This window comes from Xiphophorus couchianus, chromosome 7 (genome assembly GCF_001444195.1).
Source record: "Xiphophorus couchianus chromosome 7, X_couchianus-1.0, whole genome shotgun sequence".
Taxonomy (NCBI): domain Eukaryota; kingdom Metazoa; phylum Chordata; class Actinopteri; order Cyprinodontiformes; family Poeciliidae; genus Xiphophorus; species Xiphophorus couchianus.
The window spans coordinates 3,544,195-3,571,367 of record NC_040234.1 but is presented as its reverse complement, the minus strand read 5'-3'; the positions used below and the strand labels follow the sequence as shown (position 1 = coordinate 3,571,367).

The window sequence follows — 27,173 nt, the reverse complement described above, 5'->3', positions numbered from 1 at the left end:
TTAATTTATATATGGGTTTTAGTTTTTGAATTGAATTACTGAAACGAGTGAACTTCTCAATAATTTTATTGATGTACTAGTAAACATACAGAAACAGCTCTGGAGGTCATCCTCCTCCATGTAATCATGCTCAGAAGATGTAGAACTAGGATTCTATTTTTTTTTTTTCAGTAAATCAACCAAAAAAAACCACAACCTCTATCTATGCTGATTTTACCTTGGAACCGGAATGTATTTGAGTTTCTTGGAGGTCAGGTCGGTCACCTCCAGGTATGCTGCTGCCATTGGAGGAGTAACGTCTGCAAGACGGAGGAAGCGAGTATTCACAAACTCCGACATTCTCAGAATGCATTCGCTCATTATCGCCCATACGATGTGAACTGTGACCTTTAGGGTAGATGTCCGTCAGGGGCGCCTTGGTGGGTGGGATGGCTCGGACCACCTGACTGGCTGAGAGCAGACTGACACAGTTCTCCCGTTTGGCTGAGCCGCTCCGCAGCGCACCCCTGTAGAACGCGTGAGAGCCGCTGTCACTGCTTTTCATGGCCGACAGGTCGACTGGCCTCTTAAAGCTGTACACCTCATTAGGGGACTGTTAAAAAAAAACACAATGGTTAATAAAAAATAAAAAAACATATCAGCACTCATCTGTTAGTTATTGACATTATTTACTTACTTGGTTAAGTTTCTTGATTGTTTTCAGTATTTGAAATAAGACATAGCTAACTTATAAGTAGCTTTTCAGCAGGATACAGGAGCCTGGTGAAAACCTTCTAGTTCCAGTTGCAGATTATTTCACTTGTAACATGGTAAAAATGTCTTGTTTTAAGTGAAATAATCTGTCAGAGGAGCTAGTACATTTTCATCAACATTAAAGAATTATTGACTCTAAGCAAGCTTGTATCTTAATTAAATGTTACCTATGAGTTAGTTTTGTCTTACTTCAAGTGTATTAAGATATTTGAACAAGAAATTAGACTTTGGTCTAGTTTCTTGTCTCGTTTCTTACTTAGCAAGATTAACAACTTTTTATTTACTAAGTAACAAATAGTACGGTTTTAAACAAATAGAAGAATTCAACTGCTTAGGTGCAGTTTCAGGAAAGGGGGGCATCATTGAGACAGTTTTAGGTCAAATAAAAAAAGAACTAAACTTATTTAAACAAAAATGTCAAAATTTGCACAGAAAAAGAAAGATGGAACTCTAAATAATCTATTTAGACAGTTTTATCGGGAAAAAGAACCGTTGACCTGGGGGTTAGATACACTTTAATGTCTCACCATGAGGTCTGGGAAGCCCACGATGATCTGAGCAAAGCAGCTGGTGTCAGCCAGCACCCGGTTTGGGGAGACGATCTTCTGCTCCAAAGCGGCACTGAGGTTCTCATTGGGCAGCTGCTCATTCGACAGCATCTGGGGTACTATAACCTCGGCTGAGGGGGAAAAAAATGGAAAACAAACATGAAGGAAGAGTAATAATGAACATATTCTTACTTTGTGTGTCCCATACCTGAAGCAGCTCCATGACCAGAGCTGACCGGGTCCTCACCGATGCTGTGAAGCTGACACACTCCAGAGTCCTCAGCTGCCGTGTGCATGGGCTTGGTCAGCAGGAACTTCCTGAAGTGGTGCAGAAAAAAAGCCGTTTGGAGTTTGTTCCTGAAGAACGTGAGAAGAGAATTTAAAATGGTTCCCTTACTTGTTGGTGTTGCTCTCCAGCAGAAGCCACCGGTCCTCTGCGACCAGGAACACTGACTTCAAGTTGATTGGGAGCGAGATGGCATGAACCCGGCCCTCCAGCACGTCCAGCACCTCCAGCTGGTTTCTGCGTGTACGAACACCAGGGGGCCATTAAAGGGGCGGTATCATGTATTTTTCAGGCACACTGTCCTATTTCTATCAAACGCAACTTAAAAAACGTTGCATTTTAAAGCCTTGAAATTGTTTCTTTAAGAAACTCCTGCTTTTTCTGAAACTCTGTCTTCAGGAAGTCAACGTAACCACATTTCTCCATTGAGCCTTTTACAACGTTTTTAGGAGCATTTCACTGTTTGCTAATTGCTGCTGACTAGTCTGAAGTAGCTGAGTGGAAAAGGCAGCGGGTGGTGAGAGCATTGGTTGCCATGGGAGATTAAAGGATTTCTCAAACATGCACGAAAGAATCAAAGAAACACTTCTGGAATGTTTTTGATGAGGAAAAAACATAACATAAAATATAAAGCTTAAAAAAGTACATTTTCCATCAGAATTTTCCACAGTGTTGTGGACAGTTTAGCTTGGATCTGAGCATCTTACCCATCCTCCTTATAAAAGAGAAGCCAGTTTTTCTTAGAAAAGTCACGACACATCTTATAGCCTCCCTGCAAACAAACAGTCATGTAGAATGTAAAATCTCAGCAAGCAGAATACCAAAATCCTTTATTATTGTGAATGAACAGAGGAGATGCTTGGGAGCCAAACATTAATATCTAACTCTGAAGACTGTGAAACCTCTGACCTGTTGTTCTTTGCTGCTCCACCAGTGGGAGGCTCTGGAGGGAGTCTGGTCCCCGCCTGGAGACAGCATGAGCCTCCGCACGGCCCCAGTCACCAGGTCCAAATGGAGCACTGTGTTACTCTGACATGGCACAGGGAGAGACGGGTTGGACAGAGACACACATTAAAACAGCAGAGAAACAACAACGCTTCAAATAAGATGTAGCATAACATGTTTAGTGATAACATCTGTCAAATGAAGGTGGATCTTTTAAAGCTACAGTTTGTAACTTTTAGAAAAAATGCATTTTTTACATATTTGTTGAAACTGTCACCATGTTACGACAGTGTGCTATGATACCAATACCTTTGCTATCTAGAAACAACCAATCAGAGCAAGGAGGCGGGACTTAGCGCTGTCAATCACACCTTTGCTCTCTGCTACGCTGCAGCTAGCATAGCCGGTTGTTAGCATCGGGTTAGTTAGCATGACCACGTAACGGTACGTTGTTTCTAATTAGCCATTAGCACATTTAGCGGCGTGCCCATGAGATTGATTGACAGCGCTAAGACCCGCCTTGTGGCTCTGACTGATTGATTTCGACTGGGAGTGGTGCATTTCTTTCATATGACAATAGTAGCTCAAGAGATTGATTTAATTTTCTATATATATATTTTTTTACAGATTATCTGTTCGATAACATAATTGGATTTTTTTACATATTTGATGACAAATATGTAAAAAAAAAAAAAAAATCACATTTTTTAATTAAAGTTACAAAGTGCACCTTTAACCTGATCTAGTAAGAGAAAAACCTGGGCAGATTAGCGTATTATTTTGCAAACACACTTTTAACATTTCGCTCCAAGAAAGTATGAAAACAGTTATTTACTCTAAATACTAAATTTTTTGCATATATTTCAGCATTCCGCTTGATGCTTAAGAGTGCTCAGATGAGAGTGTGTTTGGTTGGTTCAGACTATTTTGGTTCAGACTATTGTTTTTTTGCAATCATATGGACAGCATGTGATTTGGATGGAACATGCAGTGCAGCGTCCAAGTTCTGTGCCCACATATCTGCGGAGAACTGGCTTGGCACAGGAGGTGGGCCGCGCCGCGCACAACTGGGACTCCAGTGGGAGGAACGCTTTGGTTTGACAGACCAGGATTTTTATTTTTTATCTGTGACAAATCGGCAGCTTTGATCTGCAAATGATTAAGGATGCACGAATGGAATGCCGTGTTTTTGCATTTAGGTAGAAAAATGTTTATTTTCTTGTTTAAAAAATTATCTGAATTGTTCGTTTTGGCATTTCGAATATTGTATAAAAAAATAATTAAGTTGTAAATGAAAAATCTGCAGACTGTGCCATTTTCCTTGTCCAATTAATGGTCCAAATAACTGATAGAATAATCAATTTCTAAAATAATAATTAGTTGCAGTCCATGAGCAAATTTATGACGGCATGTTAGGGCCATTTTAGACAGAAAAGAAAGGAGTACATTTCAGCCAACGAATTCAGAAACTGAGATTAATCCCAGAAACTTTGTAGGAAAAAATCAAGGACATTTCAGAGCTTGAAAAGTTTAACATTTTCCAGAAAAAAAAACTCTGAAATTTTTAGATTAATCTAAGAAATTTCTTAGGAATTTCTGATTTTGAAAAATCTAAAAATTGCTCAAAAAATTCTGAAATTTTCTAGAAAAAAAAATAGAAAATTTCTGAAACTTATAAATTTCCAAGTTGTTTGAATGAAATGTACTCCTTTTTTATATCTACATTAGCCCAAATCAGGGGCACAGTATAGGGGGGTAAAGTTATGACAATTCTAAGGGCCCCTGACCAACAAGGGGGCCCTCCACAATTTATTTATAAATTTTGTTCATAGAAATAAAAATAAAAAAATTGGGGCCCTGTCAATTACAAAATTAATCATATTGTATTTTTGAAGATTGTTTTTAGCAGTAAAAATTTTATGTTCCCACTCCCAGACCAAAAAATACACACCCATATTTGCCCTGAACCCCCCTGGATCTGCATGAAATGGTTCGTTCCTGCTTGGAGCGCTTGATGGTGACGGTGTTCAGCAGTAGTCAGTGGAAAACAGTTACTATGCTACTAACAAAAATTATAAAATCAAGTTTTTTTTTAAAAAAAAGAGAGAGACGGAAAGAGAGAAAAAGGCAAGAGTTTTTCTCCAAGAGAGATTCCCCTCTCTTCACAGAGGAATGACGGTGTGACATTATCAGCCATTCAGCATAGTTGGCTTAGCTATAGACTGTTTCCCTCCTTTTCACTAGCATTTAATGAATTAAGGAAAAAAAGACCAAGATATTCATATGTTTAACTTGTCCCTGTACCTTTTACCACTTTCCAGATGTGTCAGTCGGCAGCAGCTCTAATCCACTGTCATCTCCCAAGTGAAATTAAAACTGCAGTATGTAACTTTTATAATTAAAAAAAATTCTTTCACATATTTGTTAAAACTGTCATTATGTTGTGACATTATGGTATGAGAGATAATCTGTGAAAAATCTATTTCCTCTGCCTTCTCCCAGTGCTATCTAGAAAAAACCAGTCAGTGGCAGGAGAGTTTTAGTGCTGTCAATCACAATCTCATGTGGTGCTGCTCATCCTTCCTCCCCCTCGCTCTGTGCTATGCTGCAGCTAGCATATCCTGTTGTAAATACTTAGTCTAGTTAGCATAGCTACCATTGACAGATTAACATTTTTCCTGTAATGATATGTTGTTTCTCCACCATTATAACATTTAGCAGTGAGTGAATGAAGTTGATTGACAGCACTAAGACCCTCCTCCTGGTTCTGATTGGTTGTTTTGGTCGGAACGTTGCATTACTTTAGCCAGCAATAGTAGCTCAGGGAGGAGGTGGAGGAGATTGATTGTTTTCCCAGATTATGTCTCATAAACTGCCACGGCATGGTGACAGCTTTAACAAATATGGAGAAAACATATTTTTTATTAAAGTTCTATACTGCAGCTGGAATAAAATGTAACTACATAGCATTTCTTGAAAAGTCTGAACTGCTTCATGTACATTTTGCATGTTGCTTGTGGAGAGAACTATTTCAGTAATCTAAAACTAACAGAAAAAATGTAAGCAACCTACTTGCATACTGTATGTGGACAGTTGGCTGTAAAATTCATGAGCAGTAAATGTTGTGCTAGTATCGGTATTGAACCAAAGAAAGCAAGTTGCAAGCCTTTAAAACTGTGACGCTTTTTATGGGTCAAAAAGATTCAAAAAATTGTAACCGCAGCTGTGCAGGGGGGGCCCAATCGAATTTTTTGTCAGGGGGCCCAAGATTCCTGGCAGCGCCCCTGGCCCAAATACTGCAGCACAGCACTACAAGCTAATCCCTCCATTTAAAATATTTATCCAGCCCCCAGCAGCCAGCAGAGGGCAGTCCTCTTCAGGGAGACGCGGCGCTGCCTTCCTGGAGACAGAGCCGGCTCCTGCAGAGGCACGCTGTCCGCATGGGGTCCGCGCTTGTGTGCGAGACGTTTCGGTTTCCGTGCGTGTGTCTCGGATGAACCGCGCTGAAGGCTTTGTGACGCAAAAGGATTCATCTTCAATTGAGCTTTATGAGTCGGAGCCACAGGGGAGCTGTCCCCGGCCCCTGATACCCGGATTCACACTAATGGTTTCCTTATGGCCTCCCATTCCTCAAACACACACACACACACATTCACATACACACAATCAAAGCTGCATAAGGATTGGTAAACCCCATTTCCTGATTCTAAACATATAGTCCCATTAGAGGAACCCTCTTCAAGTCAGATGAACTCCCGGCAGGTCAACGTGTTCCGACTCAGATCCAGTCCGGACAAATGACGTCAGTGAATGTTTACTCTGAATGAAACCTTTAAAGGTTCATTTCACACACACATTCATGCGTGAAACCGCTTCTATCCACGCTTGCAAGGACAACGACCTGTGAATGAACCTCCTCTCGTCTGGGCCTCCTCATTTTTAGACAGACGAAACCCGATCCGTCACAACTGTATTTTTAGAAGTTCTCCTCTTGCCTAATGTGCAGCAGCTGTGCAAAGCGGTTCTGGTTGCCGGACAAACCTAACTAGCATTGTTCTCGTCTTGCACGGCGTCCTCATAGGTCCGGGTTCCGCGGGGCGAAAAGACGTCCATCAACATACAACCGCCAACCGCTGGCCGTATTAAGAAACAGACTTGTGCGCAGCTATTTTTAAACTCTGAGGTATCCGAGGTTGTCTTGCCATAGATTAAAAAAAAGAAAGTCAAAGTACAACAGATGAACTTCGTCCTGAAGAGACTGTGGTTGTAATTGTACAAATATGTCATGAGAAACAGCAGAGAAATGACTTACGAACACATCTTCCAATTTCTGATGTAACGCGCCTCTATAGTTTGGTGTGTCAAAGTAAGCATGACCTGCCAGAATTTAATATTTTATCTGGAAATCACGAGCAAAACATTTCACTGATTCATGCTTTTCCAGCCCCACATTTCAAGAAGTCTAATTGGTTTTAGGTCAATTTGTGAAATATGAATCCAAATGTTTTCGAAAGCACAACATATGAAGATGTCACACCGACGTCCCTCAAACATATGAACCCATTGTCTACCGAAAGCATCAAGTGAAAAAGAATGATTTTATTTAAGATTTCAAATGTTTACAATGTTTATTTTCATATTCACGATTTGGAAGCTGGTATAAATCCTAGCAATAAACTGCAAGAGTGGAATTTTTTATGATGTTGCTTTGAAAGTTGACACCAGAAGTTTACATACGAATTAAAAAGTCACAAACACCTTTTCTGTCTGACTGTCTGAAGTTAAATCAGACCAAACCTCTTATGTTTCAGGTCAGTAAGAATCACAAAAAAGATTTCTATTAAATAAACACCATAATAACGAGAGAAAAATATCTCAGAAATTTATTTATGAATGTCTTCAAATTTAGAAGTGTACATGCTAGATCTACATCTACTCAGTATTTGCTAGCATTGCCTTTGAACTGGATGACTTTTGGGTTTCCTTCCACAGGTTTGCTGGAGTTCTGGTCCGTTCCTCCTGATTCCTCCAGATTTGTAGGTAATTTAGTAGTACAGAAGTACTTTTAAAAGCTCTGTCCCTCTTCAGTGTTCACCATTTTATTAAAAGCTGTTCTATTTAGGCCATCTGTTATTTTAGAAGTATAAATAAATAAGACACACTATCTTTTTGTTTTCACTACCATTCACCCAGAATGGATTCATGACGCTCTGTGGTTAAAACATCAGCAATCATTCTCCCTTTGGGAATTCCAGCGGTCCTGTATGATTCATTATTTGTTGTTTGATGACAAGCACTTGGAATTACTCTGACCATAGCGGGGAAAAAACCTAAAAACGCCACACTGCTGACTGCGCGAGGTCAAGCGCCGATCTCCACAGTGTTAACAAGCCAAGTGAGGGAGCTGCTGAGAAATCCCAGCATGGCTCCATCTTCTCTTTAAATGGACATAGACAAACTAAAGAGCATACATTACGTGGTGTGGACATAAATACACTTAAAAAAAAAACAACCAACTCCTCAGAGTGAAATATTTACTGTGAAGGAATGTGTTTCGAGATCAAACACCATCTCGTCTCTTCTGTGATTGCTGAATCATACCAGTGTGTATAACTTTGTGTTAAACAATAAAACTTATGATTAATTGTCGATTAATGATTTATTAAGTTCAAATTAAAATCTGGGCTGCACAATTGGTAGCACTGTTGCCTTGCAGCAAGAAGGTCCTGGGTTCGATTCCCGGCCCGGGTTCATTCTGCATTTAGTTTGCACGTTCTCCCTGAGAATGTGTGGGTTCTCTCCGGGTACTACGGCTAATTGGTTAATTGATTTCTCTAAATTCTTCCTAGGTGTGTGTGTGTATGGTTGTGTGTCCTGTCTGTCTCTGTGTTGCCCTGCGATGGACTGTCGACCCGTCCAGGGCGACCCCGCATCTCACCCACTGGAGAAAGACCAGCACCCCTCGTGACCCCACTAGGATAAGGGTGTAAGAAAATGAATGAATGAATGAATGAATGGATGGATGGATGGATGGATGGTTGGATAGTTCAAATTGATTAACTGGTAAAGTCTGCTTAGTGCTGTTTTTTGGCCGACATCCAGCAGATGGCGCCGCTTGTCTTCCTGAAGCGAAGTTAGGTAGTGGTACAGAATTAAAGATGGCGGAGCCAGAATACGAAAGAGAAACGGTCAAAACAGAAGAAGTCAGTGGGCGGCAACTTCTACTTGAAGAATGACATGTATGTGCTACGATGGTGAGGATGTGATGACAAAAGGACACAACGCAGAAAGATTGTAACACGACAGAAAGACGCCAATAAGCACCGTAGACTTTTGAGGGCTGCACATCATGAAGCGAAATTTTAACGTTCTTTTGAGAGCGACCACAAACAGCACGTCACACACTTTATTCTTTTCATCTTATTTGTCGTCGTATGTTTTAGAAGTGTTTAATAATGTGAGAAAACCACAACTGCACTGATTCAGTAAACAGAATCAGTTGTTGTCTGTCAGCTGTATTGATACAGCTGACAGACAACAATGTTAAGATGTTTTATTTTTTATTTTTAATTCAGAACATTTTAGCCCTTCATATTATGGAAAGATTGGATACAAGAGAAAACTACCGATGTCAATTAATCGTTAATGGATCGATAAGATTGCTCAGCTTTAGATTAACTCATTAATCTCTACTTAGATTGCGAGTGCGTACCTGTTCCTCGTGCAGCACCACTTGTCCATCAAGGGGGCTCCCGAGCGGCGCCACGGTGACGAACGGCTGCCAGACGCCGCTGATGGTCCTGGGGAAGACGTCATAGAGCTCCATGCACTGAATCTTGTCCCCACGCTCCTTCATGGAGTACAGGGTCACGGGGTTACACATGGCCACGTACAGCGTGTCTGCAAAAACACGAGCAGTGGCGACGTCACACTGGAGCTCTGTGGATACACCTTTAAATCCTTCCATCACTTCATCAAGTTTTTGTTCAGACAGCAAATGAAAGGTCATAAAATGTCCAGGTTGTTTCTTCTTTAGCTCAATGGATTTAAAAGTGCGGTCAGGCCTGCTAAAATGTCAGGAAGGCATAAAAATGACATCAGATTAAACTGTAAGTACCTTTAATCTGAGATTTTAGATTAATTTCTTTTTCATTAAGATGACAATAAATATTAGCAACATAAATACATCACTTAAGTATCCTAAATTTAGCCAGAGAGGCTAATTTTCATCTGTAGTCCCTTAGCAAGTTGATGGAAGGGATTAAAAACCTACAATTAATATGCATAACAACATACATGACCTGAAAGCAGTGTAATTTACAGTAAACATTTATCATAAAAATAAATATTATGATGACTATTTGTTATGGATATACCCTGAAATACAGAACTAAAAACAAACAGATCTCCTGGGGGCTGGAGGAGATGTACATATTTTAAAAAAGCTGTAATAAATATAGACAAAAAAGTGACCTTTTCTTGAAAAGAAATTGCTCATTCCTTTTGTGTAAAAGTGTGATGATGTCTTTTTTTATTTAAAAAAAGTTTTTCTTTCATCAAAAAAAGGCCAACTCAGCTTTAAACTTCTGAGTTAGGAGAGAATTTATTTATGCATTCATTTTTTAAGCTAAAATCTTTTGTTTAGCTGGAGCAAAGTCAGAAATGGCTCTCAGGGTGGAAAAGTTGTTGATTTCTGTACTAGGCAGGAAAAATTCAGAATTTATTATTATTGTGTTATTTTAAAAACCTGACATTTCAACAGAGGAGTGGACTTCTTTGTATCTTCTTTGTAATAATAAAGGGAATTTCTGGCTTTTACTTCAGAAATTCAGTGAAATAAAATGAAAACTTATTACTTGAGGCTTGTTAGTTGTGTGTGTGAATGCGGAATTAAACGCTCAGTACCGTCTAAGCTGACCACGTCGCAGATGATGTTCACTTCATTCATGGGAATCTGCCAGTGGGCCTTCTCCTCGCTGAAACTCAGAGTCCTGCTTTCCTGCCGACTGCTGGGATAATTCTGGACTCGCAGGAACGCCGGGCCCTGGAAGCACGTAAACACACACACACACACGCTGATACAGCATCGCTGGTGTTTAATGCTTCAGATAAAGTTTCTTTTCTACAAGTCAGACTTGAAATTTGTTGTTTGTGCAGAGATGACTGCATTAGCAAATGTATTTCTGTCTTTGTCACCATGGGAACTATGGCTCTGATTACAGGCAAAAATGAAAAGCTGAAGGAAAAACAAAAGTTTGTATGAAAAAAAAAAACGTTCTGCTGGCAAGTGTTTCAAAGTTGAGAAAGTAAGTCGATTCAGCTCTTTATTCTTTTACTCGATAGAAGTTGCAATAGCCTGGCTAATAAGAATCTGAAAAGTGTGGCGTGTAGTTCTCCGGGATGAATAAATCTTAGAACCACTACATTGGAAACCAGGTGTGTTAAACTGCAAACACAGACAGCTTGAGCTCAGTTAGACTGGATGTGGAGCATCAGGAAACATCATTTTCCAAGTCTCTTCATATGTACTCCATTGTGTTTTACTTTGACTGGTCCGTTGTGAAACAGGAACATGCTTTGATCTAATGTGATATTCTTATTTTGGCTTTTCTTCACTTGTAAGCCTTAATCATTCAATATTTTACTCTACTTGTAACAAATCTCTATGAAAGGATTCACTCACTTTCTCAGATGACTAGCAAGAAATATTGCACTTTAACACAACTTGAGATGTCCCATCATGTGGGAAACAGTGGATGAATTTAAGGGGTAAATATTTTGATCATTATTTGTGCACATCAAAATAATAAAAAGCAAAGTTGACTTCATGTTTTCCTTCCGTCTGGTCCCATATGCTGTTTGTATATCAGGCCTGTCACAATAACACATTTTGAGGGAAGATAAATTGTCACAGAAATGATTGCAATAACAATAATATTCTTATTTTGAGACCATATTCAACTAATATAATAATAATAGCGTGTTAATGCAAGTATACCTAATCATAGATCAAGAAACGTTCATTTCATGTAACACTGGAACCTGAAAACATTAGAAATATCCAAAATAAATAAAATAGCAGAAACAGCCTTAATTCAAATGGATTATGAAGTCTTGGTAACCAAAATGTCAAAACATAATAACCAGTCAGGGAAAACAAGCAAATCGTTGAGTTTTTCTCAAAATGGCAGCTTTTCAATGACATTAAAGGGGAGCGTCTCTTTAACGTCTGTTGTCAAAATGAAAATGATTGTGTTCATTTTAATTTATCATATGATTAATTGATGAATTGCTTATTGTGACGGGCTTTAAGTACCTTGACATCTATGGGGCGTGTCTCAGTGGGACAGAGCAGCTTGCGGCGAGCGTTGCCACCTTGGTTTAACGTCCAGTATCCCGTCATCCTGACTTCCGGCAGCGGCAACCTGAAGACAATAATCGAGTCAGGCCGGACACACACACGCACACACACACAAAAAGTCATTTCCTAGGGGATTAAAACAAAGAGCTCCTACATGTGCGCACAAATTGCTCTGTTCTGATTTTTCATCTTGGATAATTATGGGTGGAACTGCTTTTGATGCCCACATAAAATGAAAAACAAACTTCTGGCCTTCGAGGGCTCAAAGCAGGAGCCGCAAAATGATATCAGATGACAGCTTTACTCTGCTGGGACGGGGGCTCCTAGAAAACACACGCTCGTCTTTTAATCCCCGCGTTCCCTGGGGATGGAAAAGCCAATATATGCAGAACAAATATCCTCATGTGCTCAGTCATGTCTGAGCAGATGTTTACTGGTTTTCCCATGAGTCATTACTGGAGCGCGGCCACGGGGGCTTATTGGCTGCAGGTGGGGTGAAAAGATGCATCCTGACCACAAAACACACACATTCCAAAGAAATTGGGGAGGGGTTGGTGTGTGTTGGTGGAGAGGAGGGGAGGTGGACTCGAGAGGAAGGAGGGTTCCGACCACCGTAAATAAATCTATGAATAGAAAGGCAGCGAGACGGGCAAGACGAGCCGTTTCATGTTTTCCATGTCCAAAATTGGGAATCAGGAGACAAAATATTTGCCTTTATGTACACAAGATGTGAGCGGAGGCCACTGCTGACATAAACTGTTCAAGATGGAGCAAAGAAAAGGGGGATTGGATAACAGAAACGGCAGCAAACATCATCCAGATTAGGGGTCAGTGACCTCTACTGCCCTGACGGCCATTTTGGCTTTTGATCAAGCTAATCAAAAGTTGCTAATAGCCATAAAAGCAACAAAACTTGTGGAAATAAAACAGCTCGCTTTTATAAGACGTATGATAAGATTTAAGTTGAATTTTTTGAAATAAAGATCAGTTGTAAATTTTTTTTAGATTTAGTGCATTTTCTTCAATAGAAAATTACATTTTTGCAAATTATGATGTAAAAAACAGTCAGCAGTTTGCACCTTACTGATTAAAAAAAAAGGTTGTTCTTTATAGTATTAATTATTGATGCACTGATCCACTTGTTTCACTTCTGATACCGATGCCAATATCTGAGCTTTAGTATTTTTAAAAAATATCAGGACCAATACTGATATTAATATCAGATCGGTGCATCTTTGGAATTAGCATCATTCTTGGGAAAAATGTTTTGCTTACAAATTGCATGAAAATGTCTGTGGAAAAAACAGCTAAAACTGTCATTCATAGAATAATTATGTTTAAATTTTAAAGCATTGCTTAGTTATTTGGGTAAATCTAAGAGCCACAACAAAGAGCCTCAAGTTGCAAATCCCAATCTAAATATTGGGTTATTGTCGTTCAAGGAAAATACTTGTTTCTGTTCTGCTCATTATGTTCTTTTTCTTTCAAAACTGAATGTTGACTATAAATGTGTCAAATAAAACCACAGGAGACAGAAGAAACAAATATTTTCCTTTATTTAAAAGAACAAATCTGTACATTATCTGAGACATTTAGTGGATAGTGGAATCATTTTTATCGTTATCGTTCTAATAAATAACAATTTTTATCGTTCTAATAAATAACAATTTATTAGAACGATAATAAATAAATAGCAATTTGTTAGAACGATAAATTCTAGTAAAAAACTGTTATTATTAGAACGATATGTGAAAGATGTAGGCAACACGAGCCTCTTCCAAGCATCTCAGATTTCCACTGTTATCAGTCGGTCAGTATTTACGGAAACCTTCTGCTGGCAAACCAGCTGCAGAAAATGAGTAGAAATGCACAGAAAAGGATAATCATTATCTAATCAGTGAACATATTATACGTTAAAGGCTATCAGGCTACACTGACACCAACACTCTTCAGTGCAGATGTTGTTACTGTGGGAAGAAGACAAAAGGTTACTACTTTCAGTCTCAGTAAAGTGTTGCGGAATGACTTCTCTCACCTCTGGCTTCATTTCTAGAGAATTTGGACAAGTCAAGGCATTTATGTAGTTCATAATAAAATAATAAAGATGGTGTACAGCAACTTTGAATGTATTCAAAGTAGGAGGAAATCCTCCACAAATGTTCTGATGGAAAGTATGTCGGTAATGGTTCTGATGCATTTTTTATTTTTTTACTGCTTTCCAGACTTAACTTCTGGATATTTTTCTGTATTTTTAAAAGAAACTCTGGCCATCTTAAATCAAAATATTAACCTGTAGCCTGATTACAAATAGTCAGGTTTCTGTGTGAATCAACACAAAGATAAAAGCCACTTCCAGTGGAACTCGTCATGTAAGGAATGAATCCTCCTACACAATAAACAGGGAGTCTTTAAAGAGCTGTTGGTAGTTGAATGATGGTAGTTTTGCATCCTTTCCAAAATTTCCAAAGAGTAATTATTTTAGAGCTTAGCTTGACAGTTTAAGAAATGAAGTTGCAATTTAACCTGAATTTAGAGTTGCTATTATTTTCCTTCTTCTTTGTTTTGGCTGATATTATACATGTAGTCAAGAAGTCAAATAGTAAACTACTGATGGTTAAGATGTGAAATAGAGGTGTGGTTTAGCAAATCATAAAGAATTCCAATTTAATTTAAACCAGTACGAAATCTACTGAATTTATCAAACATTGTAAGACTTTTGCCATCATTATCTAATTGTAGATATACTTTACAATCATTTGTACTTTGTTGAAATCTGTCTCACATCTCTAATGGGGGATTTTCTTGCACCACTGGAGCTGACCAATCAGAATAAGAGGTAATAAAGCAGAACTGATGTAACTATCAATCAAGAATGTTAATGTACAGCCTGAATGTTTTTTCTTTTCAGAACAGCAAGTTAAGTGAGTTGCCTGTCCCTGAATGTGTTAGCATGAGCTGCTTTTGGGGTCTTACTCCTTTGCCAGATTGACAGAGGTTGGCTTTGCTCCGATGGGAATGCCGTGTTTGTGCAGAGCCTCGATCAGAACGTCCCGCGCGTCCTTGTTGTACGAGTCGAAGTCGAATACATTCCTGACCACGTTGGCGAGACCCTCGTTGGGAAATTTCTGTTGAGAAGGGAAGAGTGAAAACAAAGACGAAATAAATACAAGAAAATAAATAAATAAATAAGTGTGTGAACAATTAAACATTCATATTTGTTGTATACATTTACCAAGGTTAGGGGATACGACTTAAAAAGAAAATCGGATTTTTTTCATATGTCATACGTCTGATGTTAATTGTTTTTCTCTCTCCTTCTTTTTTAAAAAAGAAATTGAAAAATGACAAAACATTTCTAAAATATGTCTTTTATTTTAATACTCCCTTCTGATTTGTACGATGAAGTAATTATGGAGAATATAGTCATAATATTAGAAAAAAGATTCACTTTCATTTAACTAAAGGATTTATTTAAAGAAGAAATATTTTTCATTGCTTACTTACTAGCTTCATTGTTTTTTTAGAAAATCTCACATTTGATGCAAACAACAAAGCTATAAAAAGCCAGAACAATTACAGAGAAAGCAAATTAGCTGTTTATTTTGGTCATTGAACACACCCTACCAAAATATTACCATGTTGTGCTAATGGATATTCATGTTTTATTATAATTTTTTTTTAAAATTCACTTTAAAATGAAGTCAGAGGAATAACAGAAATGTAAGAAGTTGATTCAAATTTGATTATTTTCTAACATTTTCAATGACTCAGGCTGCCAGAGAAGTGAGAGAGAGAGAGAAATTATAATTTAAGAAGCTGCAATTAATGTGTGCTTTTCAAAATTCTATGCTGCAAAACAATACAAACCAATAAAAGCCCAACGTTCCTGTTGAGTGGGAGCAAGATTCCAACCAGACTGTAAACTAACAACAGTTTCAGCTTTAGTATGTCATTTCAAATCAGTGTTAGTCTGCCATCTTGATCTGACCAAATACACTTTAGCACAGACTTCATAAGGGTATTGTAACCTATAATAAGCACCAAGGGACAGTTAAACATTCAAACCACGTTTACTGACAACATTAATGTCAGTTAAACAGGGCAATACATTTTTCCACTATCAATAGCAGCCGGATCCAGATGAACGTCTGAAGGACTACAGACTATTGATTGAGACTGCCTGCTGCCACGCAGGGATCATTATGACAAAAGGTGAAACAGTAATTACAGCCAACAGCAGCCGTGACTTCTAAGGAAGCCATTTTCACTCCCAATAAATTACACCCTAACTACCCCACTCCAGCAGATATCAATAACGGAGGTGATGGATAACTGAGCTATGGTCTCAGTGGGAAAATAAGACATAAGGGTGTTTCTCTGTGGGCTGGATTAGTGAGACTCAGCAGTGCAAGATAGAAACAGAAGAGCTACATAAAGGTTTTCTAAGGAAATTCTGATCATTTTTTATATATTCTCAATAAATGCTGATCCACACAGCAGGTGGACCTCACATATCAATACTTAATGTGACTTAAAGGGGCAGTATGATGTGTTTTGGAGCCACTTAGTGCCATTTTATAGCACAATCAAGTAACTATGTTACCTGTAGTTGCAACAAAAAATGCTATATACATCAAACATGACTTAAAAGAAATTTAACTGTGTAATTGAATGCCTTGAAATTGGGCCTCTGTCTCTTTAAAAACTCCTGCTTTTTCTAAAACTCCGCCTTCAGGAAGTTGTCACATTTTAAGGATGATGTGGACGCCCTGTATATTCTTTCTCATCCAGGAACAACAGTTGTGAAGTTACTTGACTGTTCTACGGTGTGATACGGGAGGGAGGGGTGGAGTCCACCAGATCAGCCCATCTTCTAAAGGATCAGCTTTGGGACAAGCTCTCTTTGACCAAAGCAAACAGCATAGACAAAGAGCAGGTTTATCTTATTGAGCGAAAAATCAGCAAAGGTTTTCCAAAGCTGGCCGCATCAACATTATGGATGCCTCTTGAGAAAAACAAAACCTAAAAATGATCCTGTGAGGTATCTCCTATGTGTGAGATTGTCTTATATAACCAGGATAGTGTGAAACCCAGACATCACACCTTATTGTGCGACAGTATATTTTCCGCCGTGCATGTGTGTGAGGGGTTTTTCTCAGTATTCACTGCGGGGGCAAGGGAACAGCCTCTACCCTCCACGGTGTGGCAAAGTCGTGAGGTCCCTCTCCTGCATTATTAAAGCGTCTCGCTCTGCAGGACTGAAGGCGGACAAACGCGCTGAATAATTCACAGAAAGCCATCTGACATTAAACGATCAGGAGAAAACTGGTTACAGGCTCGCAGGTGTGACTCCTCCCACCTGCAGGTGCTTGACGATGTTGACCACCTCGCGGGTGGAGTATGGGTAGGTGATGGTGCTCTGGTCGGCCATGGACCTCAGCTCGCCGAAGGCGCCTACCAGCTTCTGCAGCGTGGCTTCGGGCACGTCGGGGCCGTACTGCTTCAGCATGGCCAGCTCTGCCTGGGGCTTTGGGTTGTCCACAGCGTGGCAGCTGAATATGTCCCCTGTCCAATACACACACAAGGGATTTCTCTGTTCGTTTACAGCATTTTACATCGGAAAACAGTAGGGCTGAAACAATTAATCGGCTTAAGCACAATGAATCGATTATTGAATTAATTGTTAACTAATTTAGTCATTGATTAATCATTAACTGGAGTACAGAGTCAAAAAGAGGCTGTTTACTGAAAAAAATCCAACATATTCAGAGTAGTAAATAACCCCAAACTGTACACATTGTAAATTTAAGGTTGAAAAACATCTTTGTCTTTTACCCAAAACTCCTCAAGTGGTATTTTTCATACATTCACCTGGTTAAAATTGACTAAAGGAATGTTATTTTATGGCATTTTAAGCAATAAAACATTTATTTTCTTATTTATTAAGGGAATTGAAATATGTATTTGCCTCTTTAATGTATTTATAAAAGGCCTAAGTAAGTAAATGAAAACGCTTTAGAACTTGTAAATCTTTTATCCAATTAGTCATCAGAATAATCGCTATATCATTCGATTATAAAAATAATTGTTAGTTGCCGCCTTATAAAACATTCAACAACTTACACAGAAATAAATTCTGACTGCTCAGCCTTTCCTGAGGCTCCAGTCAAGTTCTAGTCATTTATTTCAACTTTATTTGTACATCACATTTTAGCTACAAGACACTTCAAAGTGCTTTACATCATAAAAACATTGTACAGTCACCAATTGTGACTATGACCCTGTCATTTTATTTTTGTTTTTATGCATTTCTCCGGAAAATACGTTAAAGTTACACACAATCTTTCTATTAATCAGGTGACGTCAAAAGGCAAAAATGTTACTGAACCCATGATGTCGTTTGCATACCTAACGCTCCAAAAAAGTCGTTGCCTAGGAACGGGAAGCCGGGCCTGTTAGCCAGGACTAGCATCCTGAAGTCTGGGTGCATCACTATGACGTTGGCCCTCCTGTTGGCTTCACATGGATCTACAAAGAAAAAAAAGTAAAAGAGTCGCATGATCAAAAACAGCAGAGAATTACAAAAATACATTAGGTATAATTGTGTCATTGCTAGCTTAAAAATACAACAAAACACAAAACTCAGGACTTCTCACTCTAGCACCATAAGATTCCCACTTTTGGTGCTTTTGTTCCTTTATATGGAACCATTAGTTCTGGCTTTTTTGTCCGCCAACACTTCCAAACGTACCTGAGACGATCCGGCGGCCGTCAGCCAGGATCATCTCTCCGCTCTCCACCAGAGTTTTCAGGATGCAGGTGACGTTAGTGGGAGCTTTGTCGGCCTCGTCGATCACAAGGACGTGGCCGTGCTTCACTGCCTTCACCTGAAAACAAGGCCAACACCTGACTTCGACTGTTCGCTAACCTTCTGTGGTCAACAGAAAACAAAGCTAATCAGGGTAAGAAGCAATAGAAAATTGATTCCTGAGTTAACATGCGTCTCTCAAACTGACCAGGGGAGAATCCTCGTAGGTGATGATACCGTCCCGCACAGAGGGCTGCAGGGTTAGAGTCTGAACGGTTGTGTCTCTGAAGGAGGAAACAGGTTTAGGTATAGCAATGAACAGCAAGAGGCAGATGGACTGCCAGGGTTTCCCTCAGTGCATTATAAGCCTGGCGGGTCACCAGGCTTTATTTGCAACCCCACCATTTTTTACACCATTAACCATAGAATGGTACAAATTCCAAAAATAAATGCGCTAGGATAAGATGGTTTTCCAACTGAATTAAAATGTAAATATTTGGCAAAACTGCAACGGAAACACTTTTTCACACGAGTCACGTGATCAACAATCGTAAGTTGTTGCTACTGGGGAAAACCATGAAGACGACGACAGGAAGTGGTAGGAGGATGATGGTGCTGCATGGTTTTTAATGACTTATTGCGCAAACAAACTGATTCACATGATTTTAATTGCGTTTCTTATTTCATGGAAACACTGCGATAGATAATTGTATATTTTCTACATCAGAGGAATATTGAGAAAGTTTTGCGCACATCTGTGATGGAAAAGCAGCTTTTGTTATGAGATTGAAAGGGCAAAAACCTCCAAATGGAAAGCAATCAGCTGAGGTGGTTTAGTAATCCTGTCTTGGGAATGTCTCAGGAATTATCTGAAGAACAGACGGATGGAAGGAAATTAACACTAATGTAACTTTTTGTGCTTGCCCTCTAACTTTTATCCAAGCTTCCAGCTGTTTGTCTGAAAGATTCTTTTTGTCCGTTGTTTCCTCTTATGGAATAACAGCTCAACAGAAGAGGGAATTAGGATGCAGTGAAAACTGGTCAGTAATATTTTTAGGCCTTGCTGACTGAAAAGGGGATGAGAATCAACACTCGAGGCTCCAATAAATCCCAATAGCACAGCAAAGAAGCATCACTTCCTGTTTAGAAGATGCAGAATGTTGACAGAGCATCGCCTGGCCATGAACATTGACTTCCATCAGCCACATAAACACTATAAAAGCCAGTGATTCACCAGTGTCTAGCGTCATCCCTCCCACCGTCACACCTCTGAAACCGCTCAGTCTTGCTCTGTGACCCAGGCTGTCCCAGTTTCCTCCCTAGCAGGGAGCCTCTCTCCTGCTTTTCTGAGCCACATCTCTGTAGACTTTCAGTCACAAGCTCCCCAAAGCCTCACACACACACAACTTCTCCTGCCTCTGTCCTGCTCTAATATTAGCTGCTGCTACAGCAGCTAACCAGGACACGGTTATATTCAGCTCCACTTTGACTTTCACAAGACTTTGACCAAGTACACATATAGGAGCGGAAACTGGTCTAACGTGTGTGCATGTGGATGCGTCGTTGGCGGACCTTCCAATACCTCAAACACCAAAGATGATTTTCTACAGGCGTGGCAAAAAAGAAAGCACACCCACTTTCAGTTGAAGGCTTTTTGCATATATGAATGCAACAAAAACTTTCAGCCTCCATTTGGAAAGTTTGACAGATTCTTGGAGATCTCCAAGTCTACGTAATGGTTCCACAATCTCTGGGGTATACAAGCGGAGGCTGCTGTTATATTCATGCCAGCCTTGCTAATCGCTACTATATTAAAGCTTTCAACACTAACACTAATGGATGTGACTAGTCTAAAACATTTAATGCCTTACTATTAACATAGTACAGATTAATCGCAATATCTATTTTGACTTTCTCCTGTGGAGGGTTACTTACTTCACAACAGCGAGTTACACTATCTTGTACTGCAGTCAGCAAAGCAGAGACGCAAACACAAGTGAAAGCATGAGCGAGGAAATTCAGACTGGTGTGTTTAGTGGAAAATTTCACTTTAAAAAACACCCTGATGGATGTTTGGATAAAACCAAGGTGAGTAGGTAGATATTAGTAATTATGTACAAATCGCAACAATGAATTATCCTTCCACCAAAGCATAAGCAGGTTATTATTAACATTTCTAAATTTACGTTTCAAGCAAAAATGGCTTCTCTTAAACCTTCCTGAATATAAAAACAGATGTTTGGTTTGAGACAACAAAGCTTTTTCTTAAGCACTTTTTGAAAGCATCCATATTTATATTTCCATAATTAATGGATTGACAGTATAGGCGCCGGAACAGGGGGGTGGGAGGGTGGGGGAAATATTAGGTTGTCCTGCTGCTCTAAATTAGCATTGCTGGAGGATATTTGACATCTATTTTATTATTACTTAATGTTCCAAATATTTGATCAGTCGTGATTTTTGTCATATCTATCTTTCCTCGGCATAGTTGTATTGTGTTTATTTTGGACTTTTAACAAGTAGCTGAGCACAGGGCGCCCACAGCTGTACACACTGTGTGTACTTTGAGATTTTTTTTTAAAGTACCGGTAATACAGAAAAGAATCATTTTTGAATTTTTTTTATTATCTAACCCTCTTTACTATTAACATTTAGGAGAAAAAAAGATCTATTGTGTCAAAACATCTTGTACATAGCGAGTCTGTGTGAGTCCATGGAGGTGCGCACGTCAAAGCCTAAATGTTATTGGTCAGTTTACTTTTGTCAATTTGCCAGCTTGGCGCCTTTTCTCTAAGCTAAAAATGAACGAGCGGAGTTTGAATCCTCCCGTAGTTCTAAGATTGGTCGTTTGGATCCTGCCAGAACTTTCTCTGTGTGAGCGGTTCTGGGGGGTCGCCGGTTTATGAGCTTTTTGTGTGTGAAGGGGTGTGTTTGCGTGTGTGTGGTATGGCAAGCTGAACTTCCTTTTTCAGCTTTAGACAGCAAAGGGAACCCAAGTTGAAGCATGTTTCCAGGGGAAGCCTTTTTGGGTGACCCTCACCTGTGGAGCTGGAGGTACTCTCTGGGTCTGTTAAGAAGATGCAGGAACCGATCTACAATCTTGTTCTTACCGACGCCCTGGACAGGAACGCAGACACAGAAATCAGAATAATGTAAAGAAATTCAAACAACATGAGCTCACATTGGTCCCAGGCGCTGTGGACACACAGTCAACCACAGCAGGCGTCATGGATGGATGTCAACAAACGGTTACTGAGACTGGACAGCAGTGTTTCCCATGCTGGTCATCAAGTAGAGATGGCACAGTTACTTTGAAAAAGTAACTTGTTTAGATTACTGATTACTTAATTTGGAAAGTAACTAAGTTAGATTACAAGTTACTATCAGCAGCTGCTGACAACAACACTCAAAATTACATTGAGTTTTGCAAATACTTATATAATTGCAAGTTATATAAATAAGTGATGTTTTATAATGGCAACATCAAAAATGTATCTCCACTTATAAGGTTGAACTGAAGGGGAGACTTTAGTAATTTGAGTGTTTTTGTGTGTCTACTGTTGTCTGGAAAACTCTAAATATGACTGTCACTGTTGTCAAGCCACACTGTCCTGTGTATATTAGACGTTTCCCTGCCTTGAAACTCCTAACTCAAGTGTTTGCAGTTCAGCAAATGCCTGTTAATTATCCATCAGTTGAAATCAGCTGGGCTGAAGCGGGAAACATGGACCATGCAGGGCAGTGTTCCTTGAGGACCAGGGCTGGGAAACACTGCCGTACAGGACATTTTATAAGAATGTGTTAAACCTGAACATTTTTTTTAAAAAATTTCTCAAAATTTTTTAAAACAAATGTATGAAAAGTGTGCGCTGGACGTCTAGGGACATTATTCTGCTTTAGGATGAACGTCTGCCTCAGATTGGAGTGTTCAGCCGAGTCCATCAGGTGTTCTTCCTCCGACTTATTTATATTTCCAATAAAGAAAATCAAGACTGTACCAAGCCTGTGCTAAGTAAAACATGGTGGCTAATTTAGAGCATAAAGTCATGTATAACCTTGTCCTGTTTTCACGCATCACAGAATAACCCTCCATAAACCAGGCCTTGGTCTGCAGCCTCATGATTTGTTCCGCTCTGACAACGGCATAAACAGGCCGTAATCTTTCTTTACGCGGGCCATAGCTGTGGAGGAACTTTTTAGGAGATCCACCATCAGTGTGCTGACAGCAGACTGTTCCGGGGAGAGCCTGTGGTGTCCCCCCGGTTTTGACGGTGCTTTGTTTTGACAGCGGGGTAAAGGGGAACTCCCACTGGCTTCCCACGGAGGCTCCGGAACCTCTGGGCCGGTCCGTCACCGAGCCAGTGAGCGGCTTTGACAGCTCTTAGCGTCTCAGCGTCGCCCCGCTGCATGTTCGTGCGCTCTGGGTTGCAAATGGATTCTCCCGCTCTCACGCACGGAGCTCCTCTGGGGGGAGGATATCACACCACGGTCACTTCTCTCTAACCCTGCCCACTAGAGCTGTGGGGGACACTCTGGGACCTGGAAGCGGTGGTACATGTGTCCTTCTACCAGCAGTGCGTGTTGGAGGGTGACTACAGCCTGTTTCATAACTCTTCCCTCCACGGTCAAGTAGAGCTGACGTGTGTCCTGTATTACGGTCCAAACAGAAAACAGCTAACCCTGCTGATATGGCTGAGAATTACGTAGCGCCATCTTTATTATTTTCACAGTTCCACTTTTTCACTTTCAATTTTTCTGAATTCCACTTTTTCTCATTTTAGTCACATTTATTAACCTAAAAAGTACATAATTAAGGTGCGAATGAAAAAATATGATTAAATCAATTGAGGTCAATATTTTCTGTTGTTCTGTGCCACAAATGAAACAAGCTACTGTTTGTTTTTTGTAAATTAGTTACATTTTTTAAAAAAAATTAAAAATTCCATTAATTTACACTTTTTCTGTTTTTATTCTTCTAAATTATGTATTTTTTTATTTGTCCATATTTTTCAACCAAAAAAGTACGTAATTATAATGTGAATGAAAAATATATAACAAATCAATAGCTAGAGGTCTACATGTCCCCTATCCCGGCTGTTTGTTTCTATGAAATCTATTTGATTTTTTTCCAATTTCCGTTTTATTTTTCATTTTCTGAATTCTATTTTTTCCATTGTATCCATTTATTTTCCCAAAATGTACGTAATTATGGTGTGAATGAAAATAAGAAATACATTTTCCAAATTCTGACGCATGTTTTTTAATAAATGTTACTTTTTTTCCCCCTTTTATTTTTCTAAACTCCAATTTTTTCTGCGTTTTAACCACTTGTTAACCCAAAAACAAGTTTGTTTTATTAACCCATTTGCTCATTATGGAGCAAATGATAAAAGAATGAACCAATCAATAGCCAAAAAGTTTAATTTCCTCTTATTCTGTATCACAAATGAAACAAACGGCTGTGAACATTACTTTTACAAGATGTTAAAAAATGTTTCCCCCCTCATTTTACTGAAGACCTCAAACATTGTGAGCAAATCTAAGAATCACATGTTTCAACTTAAAAGAAACCCCTCCTTTCAAAAATGCTTTAGAAATACACATGAAACAAAAAACGCTTTAAGAAGTGAAAGGTTCTGCACAATTCCACAACAATAAGGACTTTTTTTTTTCCATCTGTCACAGGAATCTCCGTTGAAGTAATGATGTTTGTGTTTTTTGTATTGCTTTCAGTCTTGAAAGCAATACAAACTGCAGCTTTGTCCCTGAAAACGTCGGTGTGCATGACAACATGACACTGGGGTGTTTTACCCACCTGGTTCCCCACCAACAGGAGGTGTTCTCCCAACAGAAAGTCTTTCAACATGTCCTCCATCACCGTCATGTGCTGCATAGACAAACACAACATGTGAGAAGGAGCTCAGAACGGACCGCGCCCGTGTCCCTTCTTCTTCTCATAAATATGCTTCTAACTCTGAAAGCTAGGTCACTGCAAAAGTAGGGCACCCTCTCTCCACTCATCCATTCTTGTGCTTTTTCACCCTCCAACATGGAGAAAAGGGGCAGGGCGAAGACTGGGAGCAGGGCATGAATCTGGGTCACACGGCTCGGCTCGGCTCGAGCTTTATTTCCTGTGTTGGCCCTTTTCTGGACGTCCTGCGGTCTGGTCGCAGTGGGCAATGCCGACCAATGCCGGAGACGAAGTAAACAAAAACCAGAATATGTAGAGATGGCTAGATCAATCTCTGGTGAACTCTGCAGGTTTTGTCTTCTAATCATCGGGAGCTGATAGATGTGGTGGTTTAAGCAGCTCATCTTTGGTCACAACCAAGCAATGGATCATACCTGAACATGAACCTTAACAGAGATCATAAAAAGATTGGGAATATCTCCTCACTGCTATAATTGCCAGTTACAACGGCGTATTAGGTCCATTGTAGATAGCAAAAAAGGAATCCATTTGTGCCAAAAACGTCGGCTTACAAAAACTTTTTCATTTATCTAACATTTTTTGAGATAAATGTTTTTATTTAAACATTTATCTAAATGTGTAGATAAAGCTCAGGACATTTTCTGGAAAAAAAGGGAAATGTTTGAGTTTGAAAAATCCAAAACTTAGTAGAAAAAACTCAGAAATTTTCTAGAAAAACTTTGGACATTTCTGAGTTTGAAAAGTTGAAAATGTTCTAGAAAAATCTATATGATTAATCACAGAGAGTTTTCAGATACAATTTGGGAACTTCAGAGTTTCAAAAGTCTAAAGTTTTGAACTTTTGAAATTAAACATTTAAAAGTTATCCCTGGAACATTTCTGGGATTAATGTAAAAATTTCTGAGTTTTTTTTTTCTCTAGAGCTTGTCGAGACGATAATCATTTAACCCTACAAACATTTTTCAGGTGATAGAAGGATGACTTGTGATTGTCTTGATATGACTCTGAAGGTTCAAGTCAAGGTCCGTCACTACATCCAAATTTCAGACCTGATCACTAGTTCAGGTCTCTTGATCATTCTTCTTCAGGTCCAAAGATAATAACTTCAGTTTTTATAGCAACAACTCTCTGCAGTTCAACTGTTTTGGCACTGTTTGACTAAAAGGGCCAGAACTGAGATGGGTTTAGACAAAAATAATGCAGAACTAAACAAATTTACCCGAAAATGTCAAAATTTGCACAAAAACAAAAATATAGAACCATAGTAAACTTATTAAGCCAGTTTATCGGCAAAAAATAGTTGATTTGGAGGTTAGTTACACTTTAAACCCGCAGATTATCAGCTGATGCCTAAAATATAAAAAACTAGATGGTGATGTCATGGCAAAAGAACCTCATCTTGATCCAGTCTATAAAATCTACATAATTAGGGACATGAAAAGTGGCACAAAAAATTCAATTAATGTTCAACAAATTGTGTTTTTTTTTATAGTGAATGGACAGAGCAACCTTGCTGTCCGCTGGATTACCTGAGGGTTGTCATAGAAGAGAACATCTGGAACCTTCATCTTATGGTCCGGGTTGTAGACGGGAGCGGACACTTTGCCGATGGTCAACACGCCATCCTGGACCACACCTGGAGGCAGACGGAGAGTAGCCATGATGGACACAGCTGGTAAAATAAGTGTTGAACGTGGCAATATTTTTTTTCTGTAAAGATCTTTCTAATATTTCAATTGACATAGATTGAAGTGAAAGATGTCTAAGAAAATTAGTGCACACATCAGGTTATAGCTACAAAAAGTTAATTTTTTTGGTGAAGACAACTTTAAGTTGTGGTTGTAATGCAAACAGGTCCAAGGAGTTTGAATCCTGCATTCTTGTGGAGCAGATGAAAAAAAGTGAATGAAAACTTGATTTTAACTCCAACATGTCAAAGAATACATTTGGAAGACAAGAAGCAACGCTAGGGGAACCTAAAACTCAGGAAACTATTGGTGGCTTTAGTTGTTTTGTTAGTTTGTCCTCAACTGACCTCAAATTTTGTGATTTTATAAAAGCAAAAATAATATCAAAAATCATCAAATTTTATTTGTATAGCACATTTCAGCAGCAAGGCATTTCAAAGTGCTTTACATCATATCAAACACAGAAACACAATGCAACACAGAATCAACAATCAAAACAGGACATTAAGTCAGGTTCCATCAATAAATTTGTAATTGATTACGTTTCAAATACAATCCTAAACAGGTGGGTTTTTAGTCGAGTTTGCATCCATAAAAGGTTTATCTGTTACACTCCTACTGTGTTATATGGAACAAAATACCTGTTGCTATTTTTATTTAATGTCTAAAGTTGTTCTTTTTCTGTGAACAGGTTTGCTCAGTTCACTGTTTTTCTTGACTGGCACATTGAAGGTGTGCTGTGACCTTCCAACACCTGATGTGGATTTCGGTCAAAATGGGCTTTTTTTCTGTTGTTTAATTTTGGCCAGAAAACTGCAATTGGTGCACCTCTAGTTATGAATAATAGTCTTT

General features: G+C 39.1%; 1 protein-coding gene across 1 annotated transcript in view; it reads right to left on the bottom strand.

Moving 5' to 3' along the window:
• Positions 1–27,173, bottom strand: part of vwa8 (von Willebrand factor A domain containing 8) — an 85,165-nt gene that overhangs the window by 38,291 nt on the left and 19,701 nt on the right. The window contains exons 19-36 of the mRNA XM_028022070.1: positions 26,163–26,269; positions 24,517–24,588; positions 21,742–21,818; positions 18,910–18,985; positions 18,645–18,780; positions 18,302–18,421; positions 17,253–17,458; positions 14,867–15,018; positions 11,849–11,957; positions 10,438–10,576; positions 9,245–9,432; positions 2,497–2,616; positions 2,295–2,359; positions 1,699–1,824; positions 1,510–1,619; positions 1,281–1,432; positions 388–592; positions 218–299 (exon numbers count right to left, since the gene is read on the bottom strand). Of these exons, the coding sequence (XP_027877871.1) occupies positions 218–299; positions 388–592; positions 1,281–1,432; positions 1,510–1,619; positions 1,699–1,824; positions 2,295–2,359; positions 2,497–2,616; positions 9,245–9,432; positions 10,438–10,576; positions 11,849–11,957; positions 14,867–15,018; positions 17,253–17,458; positions 18,302–18,421; positions 18,645–18,780; positions 18,910–18,985; positions 21,742–21,818; positions 24,517–24,588; positions 26,163–26,269 (2,242 nt within the window). The remainder of the gene's footprint in view (positions 1–217; positions 300–387; positions 593–1,280; positions 1,433–1,509; positions 1,620–1,698; positions 1,825–2,294; positions 2,360–2,496; positions 2,617–9,244; positions 9,433–10,437; positions 10,577–11,848; positions 11,958–14,866; positions 15,019–17,252; positions 17,459–18,301; positions 18,422–18,644; positions 18,781–18,909; positions 18,986–21,741; positions 21,819–24,516; positions 24,589–26,162; positions 26,270–27,173) is intronic.